Here is a 24,178-nt window from a genome sequence, read left to right as displayed (position 1 = left end):
ACGTTGTCCGCGGGAAAATGGAAGGCAAACGGTCACGCGGTCCGTCACCCCCGCGTTGGACAGGCCTTATAAAAGCTGCAACACAAACCTCTATAGTCCAACTTTCCTGAAACGCTGATGACCGTAACCAGTGGAGGCGCAACGCGGGGGCTGCATTAGCCAGAAAAAATGGAGCATCTTCAATCACGACCACTATGTCAAGAATGAACGACTAAGGAAGGAGGACCTAAATTAAATACCCTTTCGAAAATTCCCACAGTCTCTTATATAATATAACTATCGCTACTAAAGCTATGTAGCTCACTTTATTATCTAGGAGCCGACTACAGGAAATCTACTAGCAAGAATATGGAATAAAGTTATATTAAACCTCCTTACTTTATTTAAGTTCTAATTTCACAATGAGTATTGATATTACATTCGCAATCTGGTATTGGAGAAACCCGTTTATTTTAGAAGATCAATATAAGAAATAATATATAAAAAAATATCATAAAAAAATTTAATACCAATACACCTACCAATGCATAAGTTTAAATAATGTGTTTAAACACATTTAATAAAATGTGGTTAATAAGATTGATGAATTTCTTAACGAAAAGGCTGCTTGGAAGCAGGCTTCGTTCTCATCTCTCACAAGATAAAAAATTCTAAAGATTGGAAACTGAAATGATGATGAAAAAGAGCAATCTGCTGAGATTTTTGCTAGCTGTTCTTGGTACAATCTGCCTTCCGAACCGGTGGTTGAGTCACTACAAACAGTCAGACTTTACGTTTTAAAAGTGTATAAGCGCTTTTAAAATGTGGTGTTCTTTCATGAATGAATTTTAAATAATTAATAATATTGTAATAATAATTAATTTTTGTAAATAACTCAACAACAAAAGATTATGCCTGAAGTCATTACCTAATATCGTATTCGATTGCAATTCAATTTGGCTATTTGCCAAATAATTAGATGAATGTATGTGTTCAGTTTTTAAACCATAGTTATCCAATTTTTGCAACTGGTAGTATTGAGTTCACTCCTGCTTACTATGGTTCCGTTCCGGCGATCGCTGATTGGCCGAATGCCCGGTGGCACAAGGCACCACCAGCGCTCCTAGCGGTCGGATAACATATAGACTATCGCCATTATTGTTCGAAACAACGTTCGTTCGTAACGACATCAAAAATCAAAACCTATTACAAAAGAATTGCTCTAGGCGTAGTTCAAGTCCTTGTCTTCATTAGTTTTGCGTTGTGCCGTGCTCAATCAGCTGGAAGAAGACTGCTGCGTAACCTGGACGTTCCAGTAACTGTGAGTAGTTCTTTTTATTGCTTGTTGCCGAATTTGTGTAACTATTGGTAAAACTGAACATATTTAGGTCCTTCGAGATAAGAATCCCCCATTTCTGGCCTTCGAGCCGCATATTTAATAGTATATTTTGCCAAATACCTATGGATAACCTTAAAATCCACGACAATATCGTATTTGTTCTATAATTATTTACTTCAGTATTTATGCATATTTTACTCGTACGTAGACAATTCACTTATATTTACGTATAATTGATTATATATATTATTTTACAATAATTAATTGTAAATTAGGTATTGCATCATTCTTTTGAGTGCGTATCGTCGGTTGCCGGTAACATTTTCTAACTGATAAAACATGGCGGAACCTACGCGTACTGAAAAGTTAGAATTAAAGTTAAAGACATTGCAGTTTAAACGAGATTATCTCTTTACGAAAGCACAAAAGTTATTTGATTTGTCGAGATCTATTAAAGATGATACTAATAAGATGCAAGGTTTTCTTGCACAATTTGCCGAGTTAGACGGTGTCAGAACTAAGTTCGAAAATACTGTTATGGAGATTTTAGAAATTGACATGCAACTTAAACCGGGTATGAAATTATCTACGTCCCAATTAGATGCCTTTGAGACGTTATACGATAATTGCAATCTTGTTGCTCGAAAATATCAAGCTAAACAGTTGCGCGGTAGTTCGGAAAAAAATAATAGCGAGTTAGCTAAGCCGTCGCTTCCTAAGTTGACCTTATTTGAATTCAATGGTGATATTGAGTCATGGACAACCTTTTATGACACCTTTTATTCGCTCGTGCATAGCCGAGACTTTGCAGACATCGATAAATTTCATTATTTGCTTTCGTGTGTCAAGGGCAATGCTCTTAATATTATTAAAAAGTTACCTATCACTGCAGCTAATTATCCGCTAGTGTGGCAAAGCTTAGTTGATAAATATCAGGATAATCGTGCGCTAGCGGGTCGATATTTTGAAAAAATGTTAAACTTTACTCCGTTAAATAAAGACACAAGCGCAAACCTTACTTTATTTATAGAAACATTCGATCATTCACTTAAAGCGATTCAAGCGCTTGAAATTGATAATCTAGACGACTATTTAATTTGCCACCTCGCTTTGAGAGGCCTTGATACGCATACTAGGAAGCTATTTGAAGAAAGCCGTGATCAGAAGGACATTCCTAAGTTTAGCGAGTTAGTGGACTTTGTTAATAAACAAATTAAGGTGTTAGACCACACTTTTCCCCAGTCGTCTTCAAATGTAGCGAAAACGAAACAGGGTAGCAATAATATTAATTTGAAAGGTACTCAAAATTTGTCTTCGCGCCAAAATTCAAAATCGGTTCTTGCTACCTCGCGAGTTAATAGGCCGAATGACGAAAATAAACTAAAATTAATATGCCCTCATTGCAATCAAAATCATATGATTTATAGGTGCGAACCTTTTAGAAAATTGTCAGTGGACGATCGAATTGACCGTGTCAATTCATTAAGACTTTGCGGGAACTGTCTTAAGTCCCATGATAAATCAGTCTGCACTAGTACTTGGACCTGTGGGGTCTGTGCAGCACCTCATCACTTTCTTTTACACAAAGATATGGGCCGCGCGAGTCAGGTCAACACTTCGGCCGTACCGATAAAACCACCCGCGCAACCCACCACGTCGCAAGCGCAGCAAGCGCTCGTGTCGGCTCGCTCCGTGAGTGACTCGACTGCGACGCAGAATGTACTGTGTTCGAATGCGGAGAACCAATACGGGGTAGTTTTAGGGACTACGCGGACTCACATTCTCGATATTCGCGGACATTATCAGGACTTCAGAGCCGTAATTGATTCCGGAGCACAAACTTCGTTTATCAGCTCAGAATGTGCCCAACGTTTGGGACTACCTCGTAAGAAATGTCCATTTTCTATTTCCGGCCTTGGCGGAGAATATATTAAAAATCAAGGCATGGTAACTTGTACCATAAAACCGCGGCGTCAGGACCGTCCAACCTTAATAGTGGACATGGTCGTAGTAGCTAAGGTTGCTTCGGAAATGCCTAACGTCAACTTCCCGTGTGACGTTATTAAACAATATACCCGCTTTAACCTAGCGGATCCAAAATTTTACAAAAGGGCTCGAGTAGATATTTTGTTAGGTAACGATGTCGTCTCGGAAATTATTAAAAGCCAGCCCTTATTTGTTAATGATAAAATTCCTAGTGTAATCGAGACTGTATTTGGTTCCGTGATTAGCGGTAAACTTATTATAGATTCCAAAGATCAACTTAACGGTGCGGCACAAAATTATTTTTTATCAATTACGGAGGATGAGTCACTGGACAAAACGTTACGTGCCTTCTGGTCTATCGAAGAAGTTCCGTGCACACCTTCGATAAACCCCCTCGATCAGTTAGCCGAAGACATCTTTGTTAAAGAGCACTCGCGGGAACCGAGCGGCCGTTACATAGTGCCGCTTCCCCGCGTGCCGAATCATCCGCCACTCGGTAACTCGCGCACCGCGGCTGAGCGGAGATTGTTGCTCACGGAGCGCAGGCTTGCGCGCACACCGTCACTGTCGCAGGCGTACGCCGCGTTCATGCGGGAATACGAGGCGCTCGACCACATGGAGCTATATGTAGGCGCGGCGCCTAGTAAATATATAATCCCTCATCATAATATATTGAGACCGGGTTCTTCTTCGACCCCTCTAAGAGTAGTTTTTGATGGGTCCTGTCGGAGCACCGATAATAATATATCGCTCAACGACATATTGTTGACCGGGCCAAATCTGTATCGCGACATTTCGGCGATCATTTTAAATTTTCGTCTTTTTAATTACTGCCTTGTGTGCGATGTATGTAAAATGTACCGAGCGATAAGACTAAAGGAATCCGATCGTGGCTATCAGCACATATTATATCGTTCATCTCCCACTGAAGCGATTAAATTATACGAATTAAAAACCGTTACCTACGGACTGAGTTGTTCACCGTTTTTAGCTATCCGTACCTTAATTCAATTAGCGCAAGATGAAGAGGAGCGTTTCCCGTTAGCAGCTCAGGTAATTCGAGAAGGAGTTTACATGGATGACATTCTATATTCTTGTAATACGTACGTAGAGGCCTGCACGATGCAGGACCAACTGATCGGTATATTTGAAAGCGGACAGTTTTTATTAAAAAAGTGGACGAGTAACAACGTGGAATTACTTGAGCGCGTTCCCACTGATCACAGGGAATGCCCCGTGACCTTTATAAAAGATGGAAACGAATGCACTGTTAAGGTGCTAGGCTTGACTTGGGTACCTCTGTCTGATAACTTTGTTTTTTCTATTTCCAAAACAGATCCTGTATTAACTAAACGGTCAGTCTTGAAACTCTTGGCATCAATTTATGACCCGGTCGGTTTTATCGCTCCATGCACTTTCATTGCAAAGTCAATTATGCAGGAGCTATGGAAGCTAGGCCTCGGGTGGGACGACCCACTACCACGCGAAATCGGTGATCGCTGGGCATCGTATATTGCGGAGTTACCACGTTTAGCTGAGATACCTATTGCGCGGCACATGCTGTTGCCCGGACAGACGGAATGTGAGTTAGTCGGGTTTTGCGATGCGTCATCGCGCGGGTACGCAGCCTGCTTATACGTTATCTCTAGAAATGAACTAGGTAACGTTAAAGTCTGCTTAGTAGCGGCGAAATCGAAGGTTGCCCCGGTTAAACCATTGACGATTCCTCGCTTAGAGCTCATGGGAGCTGTTTTACTAAGTAAATTATTAAGATTTATTTGTGATAATATAAAACGAGTTAAAATTACCCGAATCACAGCGTTAACTGACGCGACAATCGTATTGTCGTGGCTTCATACAGAAGCCTATAAATTAAAAACATTTGTTTGTAACCGTGTTACACAAATTACCGAGGTCGTACCTTCTTATATGTGGCGGCATGTTAACAGCGAGAATAATTTAGCGGACGTTTGTTCACGTGGAGTTTCACCGTCGCAGCTTGTGGCTGAAAGCTCGCGGTGGCTACAGGGCCCTGATTGGTTATACCAGCCCCCCACGGAATGGCCTGTGTCTGTTTTTATTCAGGACCACGAATCGCAACCCCCTGAATTAAAACTGTCACAGAATTTATTTGCCAAACAAGTTATACTTGACCAACCGGAGACCAAAGCAGAATTTTGTGAACGTTTGTTAAATAGATTTTCATCATATACGAAATTACAGAGATCCATCGCTTGGATTCTTAGATTTCGCAATAGGATACACGCACCTATCCAGTCACGATGCTTGAACACTGAGGAATTAAATGCAGCTCAAGAAGCACTGATCCGTTTGGTACAAGAGTCTTACTTTACGGATGAAATAGATCGTTTATCTAAAAATATTACTTTTATTCCGTCTCTTAAAAAACTATCTCCTTTTCTTGATGCAGGGGGCTTTCTCAGGGTAGGGGGTCGTATCACCTATTCGGAATTGCCTTACAATTCTAAACATCCACGTCTTTTACCGAAAGATAGTTTGTTTACTAGATTATTAATTGAATATTATCATAAAAAATATTTACATGTAGGGCCGCGCACGCTTCAAAGTATATTATCAGAACAATATTGGATATTATCCGCTCGTAGCATTATTAGATCTGTCTTATCTAAATGCAAGGTTTGTTTTAAAAATAAACCGCCTCTTTTGCAACCAGAGATGGCGCCACTGCCACCGACTCGGCTGCTCCCTCATAAAGTATTTGAGCATGTAGGGGTAGACCTTGGCGGCCCATTTTTTGTTAAAGAGGGCTTGCGCAGAAATGCAAGGGTTTCCAAGTCTTACCTAGCCTTATTCATTTGCTTTTCTACCAAAGCCGTTCATTTAGAACTCCTATCTTCGTTGACGGCCGATTGTTTCCTAGGATGCCTTGACAGGATGGTATCTAGAAAAGGACTATGTCAGACCCTGTACTCTGATCAGGGAACTAATTTTATTGCAGCCAGTAAGCATTTAACAGAAGTACAGAGATTTCTACGCGATAGCGAGGCTATTCTGGATGGTTGTGCTCAACGGCAAATTTCGTGGAAATTCAATGTACCTAGCGCACCCCATATGGGAGGTCTTTGGGAAGCGGGAATCAAAGCTGCTAAATACCATTTAGTACGCTGTGTAGGAGACAGGTCTTTGACATTCGAAGAGCTGTCAACGGTTTTCTGCAAAGTCGAAGCTATCTTAAACTCTCGACCATTGTGTCCATTACCAGCTAGCGATAATCCGGACGAATTTAACGTATTAACTGCGGGACATTTTCTTATTGGAAAAGGTCTAACGGCCGTGCCGGAATATAACCTGGAAGAAGTTCCGGTCAGTAGACTGTCTCGTTGGCAGTATATTCAGAAAAGTTCCCAATTATTCTGGAAACGCTGGAGTCGCGAATACTTAAACACTTTGCAACAAAGAGCAAAATGGTTCACATCTAAGGGTAACCTTAATGTGGGCGATTTAGTTCTTATTAAAACGGATAATGCCCCGCCATGTCATTGGCCCTTGGGTAGAATAGAAGTATTACACCCAGGCGCCGATGGTATTGTTCGTTGCGTTACGTTACGCACTCAAAAGAGCAGGTTACAAAGACCTGTGAACAAATTAAGCCCTTTACCTTATGTTGATTAAGAAAATTATCTTTTATTATCCTTTAACTTAGTATCTTATTATCTTATGTATATTTTGTAAGGCTTATATAATAACAATAATTTTAAATACTTCTTTCTAATTTTTCTACTCTTATCCTTCACCGCTTGGAGGAAACCATTATATGGTTTCGGTAGGGGGTGTGTTCAGTTTTTAAACCATAGTTATCCAATTTTTGCAACTGGTAGTATTGAGTTCACTCCTGCTTCACTCGGTTCCGTTCCGGCGATCGCTGATTGGCCGAATGCCCGGTGGCACAAGGCACCACCAGCGCTCCTAGCGGTCGGATAACATATAGACTATCGCCATTATTGTTCGAAACAACGTTCGTTCGTAACGACATCAAAAATCAAAACCTATTACAAAAGAATTGCTCTAGGCGTAGTTCAAGTCCTTGTCTTCATTAGTTTTGCGTTGTGCCGTGCTCAATCAGCTGGAAGAAGACTGCTGCGTAACCTGGACGTTCCAGTAACTGTGAGTAGTTCTTTTTATTGCTTGTTGCCGAATTTGTGTAACTATTGGTAAAACTGAACATATTTAGGTCCTTCGAGATAAGAATCCCCCAGTATGTCATGATATGTATGGCAAATAACCTCTGTATTCATCTTTTCTAAGAAAGTTGTCACGTATCTATCGCGCGCAAATTAGGTACAAATTTTACAGCACCAGCAAATTAAGTATGTCATGGAATTCCGCAAAGCATCAATAGAATTCCAAAAATTTAAATTCGATCCATAATTGGCTTTAATCCACACAGATTTGACTGGTTTTTGCGTAATACAGGATATTTAACTTAATTTTTCACTACATACAATAAACTTGTTATTGCCCGCGATTTCTTCCACGTAAATTAAGGTTTTTACAAATCCCCGAGAACCGTTAGTTTTTCCGACAATTTTGTATAGGTATAACTACTTTATTAATTTAAAGTACTCATTGATAATAGGTATCAATAGTTTTCTCAGGGCACGCCAAATATTAGACAGACTTTTGCTCTAGACCTCTTTACTATAGAACGGGGTAGAAGTTTCGAAAATTGTAAAATGTCTATATCTTTATTACTAACCGAAAGCCCAAATACCAAGTATTTATTAGAGACTAATAGACCTGGGTGTATTTTTAAAATACCCTTTATAGGGTGCAACTTCATTAAAAATCAGTCGGTAGTTTAGATTTTTATCTGGGAATATAATTTTTTAATTTTGGCAGTAGGTTTAATATATTTTAGATTTCGCCCATTCCTTTACTGACCGATTTCACTCCACATTATTCTATGAAAACAGATAGCTTCAACGTATTTTGCGTATTTAATCTGTAATAATTTACGCTTTGAATGAAATCTAAACCTTGATTAAACACCTACATGAAACGTGTTAGGTCGTATAGAATGATTTAAATTGCAAAGTCGCAAAGCTAAATATAAATTGTATACAAGTTCCGAGAAATGTGAGCAAGTTCGAGGAGGGGGATAGCAGTTTTTGTTTTCAGGCCGTACTAGTAGTTACATTATTAGTTTTCAACTTTGGGAGTTTAGGATTTTCGGTCCAGTTTAATAATACGTTTAAATTCTATACCTATTGCGTCGTTCCTAACTTAACTATTTTTGGTGTAATTTTCCGATAGCTAATTAAACAGTGAGCCTCTTAAGAATATCTTAAAATTTAATAGTTCAATTCGCCCCAAAATTGTAAGTTCGAAAATCATTCACTACAATTTATTTATATATTTATTTTATTTATACACTTTATTTGTACACCACAAATAGGAAAAAAAAATGAACACAACAAAAATAAACTTAAAAAGTAGGACACAAATGGCGGCCTTATCGCTTAGTAGCGATCTCTTCCAGGCAACCCTAGGATTATTACAATGTTAATATAAAGAAGGAAACTTCTTTAAATTAACAGTTGACATTAAAATTTGCATTACAATTTCTAACTATCGATCCCTCAGAAGATTAAATCCGTTCAGGTTGGGTATGGTAAATGTAGTCTATCGAAAATTGTACTCGAAGGCTGCCGGTTCATACGAGGAGGTGCTTCGACGCAATTAACTTGATTTATACCAGACATTTACTTATTCAGCTGCACAGCTACGCCGAGAACACGCAACGGCTTCGCTCCTTAAAAATATTCATTGTAGCTTTAAAATTGGTATTTAACAACTTTGAACCATATAACGTACAATTTAGGGTACACAGCTATTCACAACATAAGTGTTTTTCTCAACGAGCAAGCTATTTCGATAGATAGCCTACGGGGCATCTTTTACACTCACCGTACGGCACATTTCGTTTAAATTTAGTTTCGCCCGTAACGAAGCTGTTTTACTTTACGAACTGACTTCAAAATTACACTGGAGTATGAATATGGTAATTCCTTGTATTGGACTCGAGTCTCGACTGCTATCAAGATTGATTTACATTCAGAACCACTCGCTATACTTCCCTGTAATAAAGCAATTAAGTTTCACAACGTATTTCCTATCCACAAAACTACATATTTCCTTATTAAGCAAAAGCTTTAAAAATGCTTCGGTGGCACTATGAAAGACATAAATCAAACGTGGATGAAACACGATACATATATTTTACACAAGGGATTCTGTTTATTGCCACGATATTTTTGCGCTACTAAAACTGTATTGTTACTGCGCTCCCAAATAATTTAAATTCAATGCAGCGAAGTAGAATTTTTAAGGAAATATAGAATACACAAGCGAACACAATAAACTATCAATCTTTTATTTTCTCTCGTGGCTCGAGTTATTTAGAAAATAATATAACACGGTCTACTGAACGAAAATAATCGAATTAAGGGCCGATGGAGACGACGCAACGTTTGCATTTATGTTTAGTGCCTCCATATACATAATATATGAAGCGTTATTTCACGCACGTGTACCCGCAACTATTATAATTTAACACATTTATTGTAAACTAGCTTTTGCCCGCAGCTTCACTCACGTTTAGTTCAATTTTTGATTTGGTAAACTTTAACTACAAAGGTTTAAAAAAATGTCTTGCTGCAATAGAAAAATATGAACGTTAATTACTTAGAAAGTCAGAAACTTTCATATAATTTTTTACCCTATTTGATGCCTTTGGAGTTGGAATTTGAAAAAATTTGTGAAACATGTATTTCTCTATTTTTAATCGAAAACCTTAAATCAAAGTTCCATGGATGTAACTTGAAAAACAAATTGATATACAATCTTTCATCCCTCATTTAATCCTCTTAGGGTTGCAATTTTCATAAATCCTTTCTTGTTCTACGTAGTAATAACTATCTGTGTGGCTTTATAGAGGATTGTGTTACAGAGATGTCAGATGGCCATTGGTTTGCGACAGTCAGAAAAGATGGTAATCTTCATCTTTGTAATTTACACCTCAATATGAAAATAAAGCTTAATTTGCTATACCTATTCTGCGAAAAGTAATAAATATATCCTTTGTATTATACTTTTTTAGTTTATTTTTGTTGTGTCCATTGTTTTTTTTTCCTATTTGTGGTGTACAAATAAAGTGTATAAAAAAAAAAAAAATTATATATTATATCATGGAATTCCGCAAAGTAAGGCTTGCTACTATCCAATATTTGCACCTCGTGTCTTTAAATCCCTCGTTAATGATGAAAGTGATTTTCGTCGTCAATTAAAGTGGCTGCCAATTCGTTTTCGCCGGAATGTGCATATTTTAACTGTCCTTTACAACATCCTATATAATTCTTCTTCTCCTGGATATTTGTGTGAGCGTATAAAGCTATGTCTTCCGCCTACGAGACCCTTGCGGTCTTGCGTGTCAAAAAATCCTCTTGATGTCCCTTCATATAATACTATTTTCTTCCAGAAATCTTTCTCCGTCCACGCTACACACCTTTGGAACTTACTACCAGAACATATTAGACACTGCCGATCGGTGCACTCTTTTAAACACAATGTAAAGGAGCATTATCTATCGTTGTCATAGTATATTTATAGTATATTTATCACTGTTTACTTATTATAGATATATATTTATATTTATATTATATAAATATTTATTATATTATTTTTATGTATTTTGTATATATAGTATATTCGAATGTTATTGTATTAGTATGTAGAATTTTGTTATTATCTAGATATATTAAATATACTTAGTAGTTATGAAATATATTGTACCTTTATTTGACCTATACCACAATTAAATCATCTTACTCACATCCTGGGGTAGCTGGAAGAGATCTCTTATAGAGATAAGCTTTCCTTTGTACACTTCATGTATCTTATGTTCACAATCACAATTTATGGTACATAAATAATAAATAAATAAATAAATAAATAAAGTGAATTTTGAACCACTCTCTTTGCTCGTAGTGCAATCTTAGAATCTCGCTCAATATGCACTCGTACAAAATAACAACGTTGCAAATACACGCATACGTGGTCACAATAGTCTTCTTTTTCTTGACTAGAAATAATAAATTTTGCCACTCACTAACAGAGTTATGAAACGAATGAGTACAAAATAGGAGTTGAACATGATACAAAATGCACGCGAGAATGACGTAGTACGGAGATATTTTCGTGAAGCTACTACCTACTCGTTAAGACTGTACTCTTTGTTTCTAATGCTTTGTTTACCGAGCGTAGTACCTACCTACGTTTTAGTCTGTTATAGGAAGTGTTTTGAAAAAACAGCCCATTTTTTTATACAAATAGTTGGTGGACCTTGTGTGAATGTCAAAACCATCAGCTACAATTCTACCAGAGCTAAAATTCTCATGACATGCTTAGAACACCTCCTAGAATGTGGAACTCTGTGCCCATCAACCTGAGGTATAAAGATTAAACTCCAGATTTCTGTAACTACTGTTACAGTAATTTTATCAAGCGGGTAAGTTATTAAACTTATGAAAACTATAAATTTATGTTTGCCAGATATTATAGTATCGATCATGCAATTTCATGATCGATACACTTCAGTCCAATATGGACCCGAACGATGCAGAGATACCTCCCGGTGTCTTAGTCGTTTTCGCTACACGGGCAACCATGCCCTTCAGACCGGAACACATCATTGCAACAACTCTGCTTGGTTGCAGAAATAAGCATGTAGCAGTAGTTCCCCGGACGAGTACTGTCACAAAAAGCTCCACTTTTACTGAAAATATGATGTATGATATTCATACAATGCAAGAATAGTGGTGCAGTGTCAGTTTTCTTCGAATAACACATATACAAATAAGGTATACCAATTATTAATTTAATTTTCATCATTATTAACCTATCACGACCCACTACAGGGCAGAGCACGCTGGCCACGTGCGGATTGGTGGATTTTACACGGTTACATAATGGAGAACTCTGAGGCATGCAGGTATCCTCACGATGTTTATCTAACCGTCGTAGAAGTGTTATTTAATTTCTTAAATTAAATCGTTCATAACTCTGGAAAGGAATGCCGAAGCCTAGTGGCTATACACGCTTTTTTATTACTCATATTATTTATATAACACTATTTAATTGTCTAGTGGAGCTTCGTGATGAAGCGGAAAGACAAAATATTGTTTTGGCTTAAAACAGATGAGAGTATATCAGGCTATAGTTGAGAATCCGGGCTTCACGGTTTAACTGCGTCATCATATCACTTAATCAGAGCATCTAACCACCACGCCGCTACTGAATGGTTTGGTGGGCTTAAATGTTACTGAAGCACGAGGGTCATGGGGAACATCATCAAAATCATCAACAGGTTGCGGATCTCCTCTCAGAATAAGACGGGTTAAGGCTGTAGTCCATTACGCTGGGTGCAGGTTTTCTTACGATGTTGTTATTTACAGTAAAATAAGTGTTATTTAATAGTAAAATAAAAAACGCACAAAACTCCGAAAAGATAGATGCTTGCTTGGGGTCGAACTTGGGCCCCCCGAAGTGTTAAGTAAGCAATTCAATATCAATGAATTTTTTAGTGACAATACAATATTTAATATGGCATAGCTGTCACGTGTCAATCGCTAATAATATTAGCTTTCAATATCTTGTCTGGTAAACTTTATTAGCCAAATTAAAAAAAAAAATTAATTCGTCTAATAAAATATTTAGGTTTGCTACAATTAGGAGTGTGGTAACAATTTAGCAGCAATTTGATCGCAATCTAAGTAAAAATAATTTCAAAAAGGTGCTAGAAGAGGATCTATATAAAAAAGACACCAGTCCCATACCATAGTCTATAGGTATGATGTCCATCTTAAATCCCAAAATATTTGTCCAGTTTAACTTGTGTGAAAGGTTAACGATAAGGGTTAAAATGCTAAAAAGGCTCGTGTAGTGCTCGCTATGACCTTTAGAGCTGTAATAGGGTTTTAACTAGAAGACCTTCCTGGCTGTTGCGCCACTGAGCACTGTGAATTTAAGTAGGAGGTCCCGGGTTCGATTCCCGGCACGGGTGATTTGCGAATTTATAACTTCTGAATTTTCTCTAGTCTGGTCTGGTGGAAGGCTTTGGCCGTGGCTAGCAGCACCCTACCGACAAAGACGTGCCGCTAAGTTATTTAGTGTGTGATGTCGCGTAGAAACCGATTAGGGGTATGACTAACGTGCTTCCTAACAGGCCGTATACTCCCTGGCCCGCTACCAACTCAGACTGCATCATTACTTACCACCAGGTGAGATTGAAGTCCAGGGCTAACGTGGAGTGAGATATTTTTTTTTTAAAAAACTTCTACTGCTAGCGCTTCCCGCTGATTGGGAGATATTGTTTACCATATTCAAGTTACACAGACTAACTACTTCATATTGTTTCAGTTTAATCAAACACCCCCTTTTAATATCTCGCACCATCGCGGAATATAGCAGCAAAGTGTCAATACGCTTTGCACGCGGGCCGGATTTAAAATGCGTCTGTTGCCACGTATACAAAATGTTTGTGTTGTTATTTATTGCTGCGTACGACAACGTTTGATATATCGGGCCAATTTATTTGTTTTACACATTGTTGATGGTTTCGGATTTCACAATTGAAAACTTTGAAATATTTGACAACGCTATTACAATGCACAATTTAGTAATAAATAAACAATGTTTTTATTTAAATTTTCACCCCGAAAATTATATAGGAAGGTATAACTTCAGGGCGTGAAAGCACTCGGTCGCAAAACACTCAAGGTTGGACGATAGTGAGTAAATGAAACTTAGCCAATTTAAATTGCAAGAACTCTATCAGAGAAGAAATCTTTTCGTTTTACTACTGCCGCACTTAGTTCAGAAGGCGGCATATGCTAATAAAATTATAACGATTTTTCCTGCTCTTACTAAATGCAACTTAGACGTCATAAAAAAAATTAAAATGCCACGTATCCGCTGCGTACACTTTGACATTTTCCAGTTTTTTTTGTTGCCTAAATAAAAGTAACCATAATCAAAATATCAGTAGGTACTAGTTATAATATATTACTACTACTATAATATATTTTTTCTAATTTCTTCCTATAATTTTAATAAATAATAACCTCTTTTTTAAATTATTGTAATATTGTTATTTTTTTCAATCGTGACTTTAAATTTTACTCATTCTTATACAGTGTATAACCATTTAGTCAGAAATTTGTACAAGAGTAACACAATATTTTTTTGTATGATCCTGATTTCAGAATACTCAGCATCTTAAACGTACACATCATACGATCATACTTATGAATAGTCTGGTACCTAATTATTGCACTTATTGCGGCTGGTTTGGTTTTACACAAACCTCTTAACGACACTGAATAAGTAGGTAGGTTTACTGAAGTTAAAATAAAACTTAGTGAAAAAAGGGTGGTTTTTTTCATAGAAAATACTGTGGAATAGTACCAATTTGTCATACTGTTTGCTGCCTTGTAAACATATACGAAGAACTCGGATCAAAGGCGTTTTACGAAATATAATTTAACAAACTGACCTAAGCGCGACTTCTTGTTTTTAAGGCGCGTTCTTCAAAGGTTACGATATTGTCACAAACTTTATTTGGGCCAAAAACTTTTACAAATTTACTCAACAGTGCCTACGTACTTCAAAAGAAAATTACATATTCATGCGTTCTCAATTGCTCTCAGAATTAAGTGTTTCCTTTCGCATAGAGCTAAAGAATTCGTGCGTACCTGATATCAGAAAAAGTTATGAATGTAATATTTTATTTATCTATCCTAATAATTATTCATATTTTATTCAAAATATATATTTTTATTCAAGCTTGCACGTGCTGTGGTGCTGGCGAGAATATCACCAGTCTCACCTAAATAGTAGGGGATAGTGCAGTCAGTATTGCTGATTACTCGAAACTGTTAATTATTCTAAATTTACTTTATTTAAGTCAAAAAATAGTCCGTCCTTTCACAATTTTTCTCGTTAAAAAGGATAAGATCTTTTTAGAGGTGCCAATTTAGTTAAGTTTGGAAATTTGTGTACATCAAAATTATTGGCACCAGTGTAAACAACTCTACCCCTAAGGTATGGCAAATTACCACTAGGTACCTACAAAGACGTACGACCAAGTGATATACATTTGACCCCACGTTACAAACACAAAGAATTTTTGTGTTTAGTAAAACTTTAATATACCCATATCAGGGTCGTCTGCTACCATCTTTGACTGCATAGTCACTGACCACCAGGTGAGAATGCATTCAATGGCTAACTTGTAGCTTGTAGTAAAATATTAAATTAATCTAAATCATTTCACTTTAGAAATCACTGCAATCTTCTATTCACAACAGGACTTGAAACAATTATTAAAATACTTGTTGTAAATATACATCCTACTCAATTATTTTTTCTAAACATGCGTATGACTCAGATTAGTGTTAAAAAGTTTGATTTAATAGTCTTATTGATGTCTATACTATGAAATTATTTGACAGCCGATTGGCGCAGTGGACAGCGACCCTGCTTTCTGAGTCCAAGGCCGTGTGTTCGATTCCCACAGTTGGAAAATGTCTGTGCAATGAACATGATTTTTTTTCAGAGTCTGGGTATTTATCTGTATATTATAAGTATTTAAGATGGCGATGTATGTATCGTCGAAATATATATATATGTGTATATGTTTTGTTTGTTTGTTATTCCTTACTGGGAGCCCTAACTAAGAATCAAATTCACTTGTTTTTTTGGCATGGAGTTAGTTGAAAGGACGGAGAGTAACATAGGACATTGGTTTTTCTGAGATGAAAAGTATTCATCTCAGAAAAACCAACTGTTTCACCGGGATTTGTAAAAAACCGTAATAAACACGTACAATAAACGCGGGTCACAGCTATTGGCATATGTATTGCCAAAATTTAAATAAAGCTTATTAATAAGATGAAATGAAAAAGAAAAAGAAGAAGAAGAAACACTTTATTACGCGTATAAAATACAGGAAAAGAAACAGTAAGGAGTATACAGTAATGTAGACATGCAAAGGCGGCCTTATTGCTGCAAGTAATCTCTTACAAGCAGCCTTCTTATTTTTTTTTTTTTTTTTTTTTTTTTTTCGGATTGTGTGTAGCTGATTAACCCTAATGATTTTAACAGCGTAACGCGGGCTTGTTGGCGAGCCTCGGAATGGGGCTCTGCCAGGAAGAGTTTGAACCCTAGGGCTCGAAGAAGCGAAGGGATCGTCGGCCTGAGGGCGCCTCATGTGAGGCCGAACCTCGGCTCAGGCGACGATTGGAGTGAAAGGGTTACGGACGGTGATTAATCCGCACGCTTCCGAGGTTGACGTTAGAAGTCGGGGACCTCGTCTTCGCCGGCGAAGACGCTGTTCATAGGTTGATTGTGTGTTCTGATAGGGAGCATTGTCAGTAGTAATCTGATCGTCAGGGTCGTGCAGCCTTCTTAGACTTAGTTTAGTACTTACAGCAAGAGAACTGGTTTAAAATAGGCAATTAAGCTTAATTTTCATAATATGTCATCTAATTTCGCAAAGTAAAACCTGCGTCTATCCAATTTCTTAATTTTTACATGTACTGCAATTTCGCGGTTAGAACGGCGTGGATTCCTGATAAATAGATGGAGCTTGAATTCTAATTGCTTTATTACATGATCATGAGTTAGAGCACGGAACTCTGAATGTAAAGCAATCTCCACCACAACTAAGTCCGATACAAGGAATTAGCATATTCATATATCAGAGACGTTGGCACATAAATCAAAGCGGGATTTTAATAATTTAGAAATTCAATAAATCTTTAACAACATAAAATAGATGTATAGATATAATTTTTATAACGTTAAATATAATGCATTTTCAATTATCAAAACAATATTGAAACAAAGTATACGACATACCTACCTACCTTTTTAGCTATTTTAAGGTTTCTTAACTTAATATTCCCCTTTCATATTATGTTCTGTCTGCGATATAATTTCTCGTTTCTTTCGTAAATCATGTAGCAAAGCGCAATTTTATTTCGTGTAAATGGGATTAAGAGACGAATGAGTACGAAATGAAAGGTGAACCTGCTACGAAATGCACATAAGTAATACTTAACAATGTTGGGACCTAGGAGAAATAAATGTAGATGGAATCCGAAAATAAATTATTGTAATATTTTAAACATTATATATTATGTACCGGGTACATAATATGTACCCTTATCCCGCAGGTGTCATAAAAGGCGACTAAAGGACTTTATCGGAGTACGGGAAGCAGCGTCCTCAGTATAAGTAATACCATCTAAAGATATCAACAACCCGTCAGCCCAGAGTAGTGATGATGGACAAGCCCTCCCGTTGGGAGAGACCGTAACTCCAGTAGTGGTCTGTTATAATAGGCGATATAATAGGCGGTGATACGTACTAGAATCATATGGAACTTTCGATAAAGCTTCTTTGGCCTAAGATCACATACATAAAAACCTATCTCTGTCAAGAGTAAGGTCCTTAGAATAATTCTAAGGACCTTACTCTTGACTTTTAGATAACTTTAAGGGCAATACACGAAAAAGCTCATAGTTCATGCAAATTCATTGTCATAAAAAAAACATTCCTTCCGTTGCAAGATACTGTCACATAGCAAATAAGCTATTTACAGTTGTTTTTCAAAATTCTCTTGCAGAATAAACGTTACAATATTACAAACATCTTTTGCATTAAAACACCTATCACTTCATTCCAAGGATAACAATTTTGAATTGTGTGTATTCAGTAGCAAATAACGTACATTTTCCTTATTTTATAATGTGGGCCTTCCACCTCTGCTTCGGAGTGTGCGAATTTTAATAATATTTAACAGCGCCATCTCCAAACTTAGGTTCGCCTTATTTTTCGTTGAAAACGACGAACCGCGTAAACTCTGTGAATTTTATTTTGGGAAGTCCTGAACGATAACGCTAGATGGCAGCATTACAAAAGTCATCACTAAGTTCCGAAATAATGACCTAGATGGCGTCTTTAATACGACACGCAGTTTTTAAATAATGCACTGGATGGCGTATGTATTACGCAGCAAACTTTCTTGCACTGAATTCAAGTGAAATTTCTAAAATGTATTTATTGTTATAGCATGAGTATTCTTTTACCAGATGGCGTTTGTATCGTAAATGAGGCAAAAACTTCAGAATCTCAGTAAAATATATGATTAGACATAAAGATGGCGTTTTAGATAAATTGAATTTGAACTGCAACTCACATTCAGTATTGCTGTTGCAATGCAGTTTTATCTACTGCAGTTTTCATAGTTGCATTAGTAGTAGGATCAGCTGAAAACAACCTTTAAAATATAAGTTTTAATTGTAACCACTCATAACCTACCATATTTATTCATACGACAAAAAATTATTTCTTAGTGTCTAATCCGTAATAACAAAAACCTATATAACCTAATAAGGTTAGGCTATTGCGTAATTCTGTCCGCAGGTTACCCTCTGGGTTTAGGTTATGCACTGATATCAGTCAGTCATGATATTGAATTTTATGTATATAGATTAAATGTTATTTATTTGCTACTTTTCTGCGTGGATTCAGAATTGGGTCTAAAGCTTCGCTCCTTTACAATTTTTAATCCTACCACTGGAACTATTTGAGAGATCGGTATAGAAAGTACATGTCCTTTTCCATAGCATAGGTGACATGCATACCAAATTCCAAAGCTTTCTGCCCGCGGCTTAGCTCAAAAACATTTTTTTTAAAGACTTTACAATGAATAATCGCCTGGTTTTCGCGAGTATAGCAAATTAAGCTTAATTTTCATATTAACTATTCCGAGTAGTCTTTTAGTGTTTAGGTTTACACCTCTTTAAGTTCATGATTGATCTTGATTTTACTACAGAAACATATTTTATTTTATTTTTATTTGTTGATGTATTGGTTAGATAAAATATTCCACGCGTAGCACGCTCTTTCACGACGTAGACAGTGTTCGTAGGACTTATGCTACGGCTACGCTGTTAGCCATTATTGGATTGCATTGCAGGCAACAAAATATTAGTTTTCTCAACACACAACTTGAGTGCAAGAAGATTTTCTTATAGTACGCAATTAAATCAATCTAATACGTACCTGCACATATAAAACTATTCCGCCAACTAGAGCACCCGCCTGCCAGCATTGTTCCTATATTACAGCATCTTGTAATTAAAGCAGTAACTTTGCAGAACTAATTCAAGTTCAAGTGATATCTAAATAGAGCCATCATGGGAGAAGATATTTGTTTATAGTGTTAAAACTACCTATATAAATTTTATATTTAATTTTTTTTAATATACATGAAAATAGAAGCTCCAGTGGAAGTCTAAACCTGCATTTTCTGGCTGCGTCTCACATAACTCAGAATGGGTTTACAGCACATATACCATTTTTCTTGAACGCGTACAATATACGCCGCCGATTTCTAGCTGAGACCTGAGTAACTCAGTGCTCGCATAAATACACCTACTGCATATATAACAAATATAACAAAAATATTTTTGATTAGCTAAACCAATTCAATACGAGATATTGGATTACTATTTTTCGCACCTGAGTATTCGCATCAAAATCGGTTAAGTCATTTAAGCAATGACAGCAAACAAACACAATTAGAACTTATGACATTCCTACCTCTTTTTTTGACAGGGCATAAAAAATTTTAGATTAAGCAAACCGTCCGGCCCCCACCAATCCGAGAGCTCGTAAATATTGTAGAAATGGAGGCTCCGCGGAAAAGTTTTGAAAAAAAAAAAAGGCAAACGTGAAATTTACAGCTCTGAATTCAGACGTGTTTTAATTAACCAAAACGTGAAGCGGAAGCGCTGGGAAAAGTACAGGCTATAATTGCATTACTACGACGAATTAAGTTTGCTGAAATGTTGATAAGGACCAATCCACATAATATAACATCGAAACTTTTTTTCACTTTGCATTCAATTTAAGTGTTATATTGATCACGCCAGTTAAATAATGCGCTTAATTAAGGACTGAAAATCAATAAATCTCAAAATCACACACATTACAATAGGTCTTTAAAAGAATTCAGTGTCGTTACTAACTAATAAACTGATTCTGAGAGATCCTTTGTTGACTAGTTCCGTTCCCTATATTTGAAATGATATAATAGATTCTCATTAAAAAAAATGCGACAAACTTTGGAAGCACTGGAAAAAAATCAAAATCGTGTGCTTTGCTTTCAGGAATGGATTGAAACAAAATTTAGTCGTATTTTTTCAGTCTTGCATTTTTTAGAAATATAGTTCCTTTATTCGGTACTTTACAGATTCTCGATTTGCTATATTCACAATTAGATAGATTCGCGATTAAACAGATTCGGTATACGGCAGAAGCATTTTCACAATAATACAAGTTTCGAGTAGTTTTTATACACTAAATAATTGATAGATTTGATTTGTTAGCCTCTTGTTAAAGTTGGTCTGAAAGCGTCAAAGAATGATGTTTACCCGTTCGAGAGTTATACTTCATTTATTAAATTCCTTTGATATACGCATGAAAAACTAATTCGCTAAATATAAATTCATATTTATGATCAAGTCATTCTTGTGAATATATTTTAGTGAGCTTTTTTACTCAATGTCATTTTGGGCTTTAGCTTTAGATTATCAAATCTAGTGGCTAAAAAAATATCACTAGTTAATAATAACATACTTATCAGTTTTTTTATGCTGTGCCACATTTTCAGCGAGAATAAAGTAGATGAAATTTTGGGGCGAAACGCTACGGTGTAAATTGATAAAGTTAGGAAAATGTGGTTGCAGTTTTCAACGCTGTATAAAATATTGTCAAGCGCCACAGACTTGGGATGGATGCGCTCACTTTGGCTTTTTGTCACGTTCTCAATAACAAGTCCCGATTGAGTTTCAGAATTGATTCTATTAGATATTTGCAGGTGGATATCGTGGCAAAGTCGTGAATTGCAGTTACTTAAATATCAACTATATTAAATTTATTTGTACTGGCCTAATCTCAGAACACCTCGCTTTCTTAAAAATAACCTATTAATTTTGACTTATTCACTGTTTCGTCAGCAAATAGTTTATAAATTTTTTCGTTAAGACATTTTTCATGTATTCATGGGTACATATAACTCAAAACAATGCAGTAGGTATGCAAATGATTGAACTAAAGCAGATTTTAGGTAGACGAGAGGCTTACATCCCATTTGTAGGATTGTGCCGGAGTATTTAGATCGTTTCGAATTAGGCACGGTGACCAGGTTTAGGCAAACGGTCGTAGTGCTCGTTTGGAACTAAACCCGCTCCGTTTCTCACATTAACTATTCCGGTCTCAATGAATAAGTGCACAAGCCTTGAGAACGCTCTGCACTTGTACTCCGTTCAAGAGACTTGTATTGAAACTTGCTTGGTTATTGTTGGTAACTTGCCGAATCATTTCAGTCCGGGAAACGGTTTATTGGTGTTTCGTTTCATTGTACCAATTCCATTTAATAAGTTTTAAGCCCACGACATCGCCATTTGTACCTACTTAATCGTTTAATTTAGAATACTGTGTGAATACTGTAATTATTAACATGATTCAGGCCCTAAAATACTACTGACAGATTAATTTTTTAGCCATTTAGACCTCTTTTATTTCAAGTTCTAAAGTAACTTTATTGGTCTATTACCTTTTACCAACTAAACAGATTCTTATAAAATATAAACATAAATGTAGATAGATAGATTATCTTAGCAAAACGAACGATTACTTGGGGATTTTGGAGTCCACCAAGCAGCACTCTAAACACTCTAAACAGCACTCTAAGTGGCCAGGGTAGTGGACTACGGCCTTAACCCCTTTTCATTGTGGGAGGAAACCCGTGCCCTGTAGTGGGCTGGTAATGGGTTAATATGACAATGATGATGATGATGATGATGAAAACCAGCACAGACAATGACACGGAAAATACCATTGTTGAAAATAAAAAAAAAACTTTGACTAACAGAGTTGAAAATATATTTCTTGTCAAATGATACAGCGGAAGACTTATTACTATTAAAGGTACGTAAACGCACCGTCCAATTTAGTAAAGGGCGAAATAAAATGAATTATTCATACTATATACAATAAAAATTATCTCGATCCATCCCTTATATTCAGGCAATAAATAATGTAGTAAATAATGTTCAGCTAATATTCCTGCACAAGGAATCGTAAAAATGGCGAGAACAAATTGCCTAATTTCTCGTAACGCACACGAAATTAGCTTCAAGTTGTTCAAATTTTCCCTTACATAGTAAAACAATTTGTTACGTGAACCTTATTTAAAGGTTAATATAAAAGGGAGGAAGTGAATATGGCTTTGTTAACGCAGTATTACTTTATATATGTATACAGTGATTAGAACAATGTTTTATGATAATGATAAAAATAGACAAGTAAGAATCTTCATCGTAGTATGAAGATTCTTACTTGTCTATTTTTATTATAATCAGAATATATAATTTCTTTGTGAAATGAAATAAATTACACCATATTTAAATTATTTTATACTTCCAATATAGTTTCAGGGTTAATTTTATTTCATAGGTCGAACCTTCCTTTGAGTTTAGAGGACGCTTTTAGCAGGTAATTGTGTTAATATGTCCCGACGTACGACACCTACAAAATTAGATAACCCCACACTCACATCGCATATTATGATGGAGTTCAAGGACCCCACGGGCCTACATATCTTAATTATTGAAGTAGTCTAGCTATAGTAGTTCTTTTTGCTTTTTTTCCTTGAAATAATTTTCCTTGTTTAACCCGATAACGACTCGAGTGATTTCAAAAATAAAATTTTTGTTTTTACTTACACTTGGAGGAATTATCAATTTTATAAATTTAAAATGCATTATAAAAAAGTTATGAAAAGTTTTGAGTTTGACATAGCTGTCCACGTCATTCTGCTGAATGTCGTAGGCCTGCACCGGCCATTTTCAATTACTGTCTCAGAGATAACTCATTGGCTAGTAATTGAACCGCGGACGTCTTTGATATATCGATCTTTTATCGGATTGGACGGACGCAATAACATACCGTTGATTGCTTCCAAGTGGACTTGGGAGATTGATTATTTTCTCGTTACTTCTGTTAGTCTCCTCTGTTGTATTTCCACATTATCACTTATTGTTGTCTTTAATAAACGTGCGGATAGGACATCATATGAATTTTTGCATTTACTTAATAGCTTATTTAAGAGCTGAGTAGTCATTCATCGGCTTGAATTGATTTCTAGATAACTCCCAGAATTGAATGATGTGCGGTCACATTGATAGCACGTCAATGTGACCGATTTAAAACAAAGAGTGGTTATGCCAGTCATTGAGAGCACATCAGGTACAATCATAATAGATAGGAGTCGTTGTGGTCGGATACGGCCAGGAGGATATATATAATTCCCACAATACTTGTAATTTTATTTTTTTATGTATTAAGACAAGATTTACAATATTGTTAAGAAAATTTTATCGAACCCAAACCTGGGATTTTCTTGTCAAGGGAGTGCCTTTGACCATCTTCCAGCTTTATTTGATATTAATGCATTTTCGTCACCTATTTATGCCAAATTCTGTTTTCGGCTACATTTTGTGCGTTGAACACCAAGTCTACTGAAGACCACGGCTAAAGTTTTAGCCAAGACAATTAATAGCGCGCCTTAACATAAAAGGGCTCACTTTTTTAGTTAAGCAGTATCTTCCAGGTCCATTTTGAGACTCTCGACACTTTCATAATATTTGACAAAGCTCAACAAACCCGATTACAAAGAAGTTTTATTTCACAATCTATCAA

The 24,178-nt window shown here is 36.4% G+C and overlaps 2 protein-coding genes across 2 annotated transcripts in view; both read left to right on the top strand.

The window, feature by feature from the left end:
* LOC120633682 (lachesin-like) overlaps nucleotides 1–24,178 on the top strand; it is a 337,749-nt gene that overhangs the window by 39,173 nt on the left and 274,398 nt on the right. The window lies entirely within an intron of this gene.
* Nucleotides 1,658–6,958, top strand: LOC120630385. Its single transcript, XM_039899608.1, has one exon. It carries the CDS (start codon nucleotides 1,658–1,660, stop codon nucleotides 6,956–6,958), a length of 5,301 nt encoding a protein of 1,766 aa, XP_039755542.1.

This window comes from Pararge aegeria, chromosome 2, assembly GCF_905163445.1.
Source record: "Pararge aegeria chromosome 2, ilParAegt1.1, whole genome shotgun sequence".
Classification (NCBI taxonomy): Eukaryota; Metazoa; Arthropoda; class Insecta; order Lepidoptera; family Nymphalidae; genus Pararge; species Pararge aegeria.
Note: the sequence above shows the minus strand (reverse complement) of the source record. Positions and strands in the feature narration are given on the sequence as shown.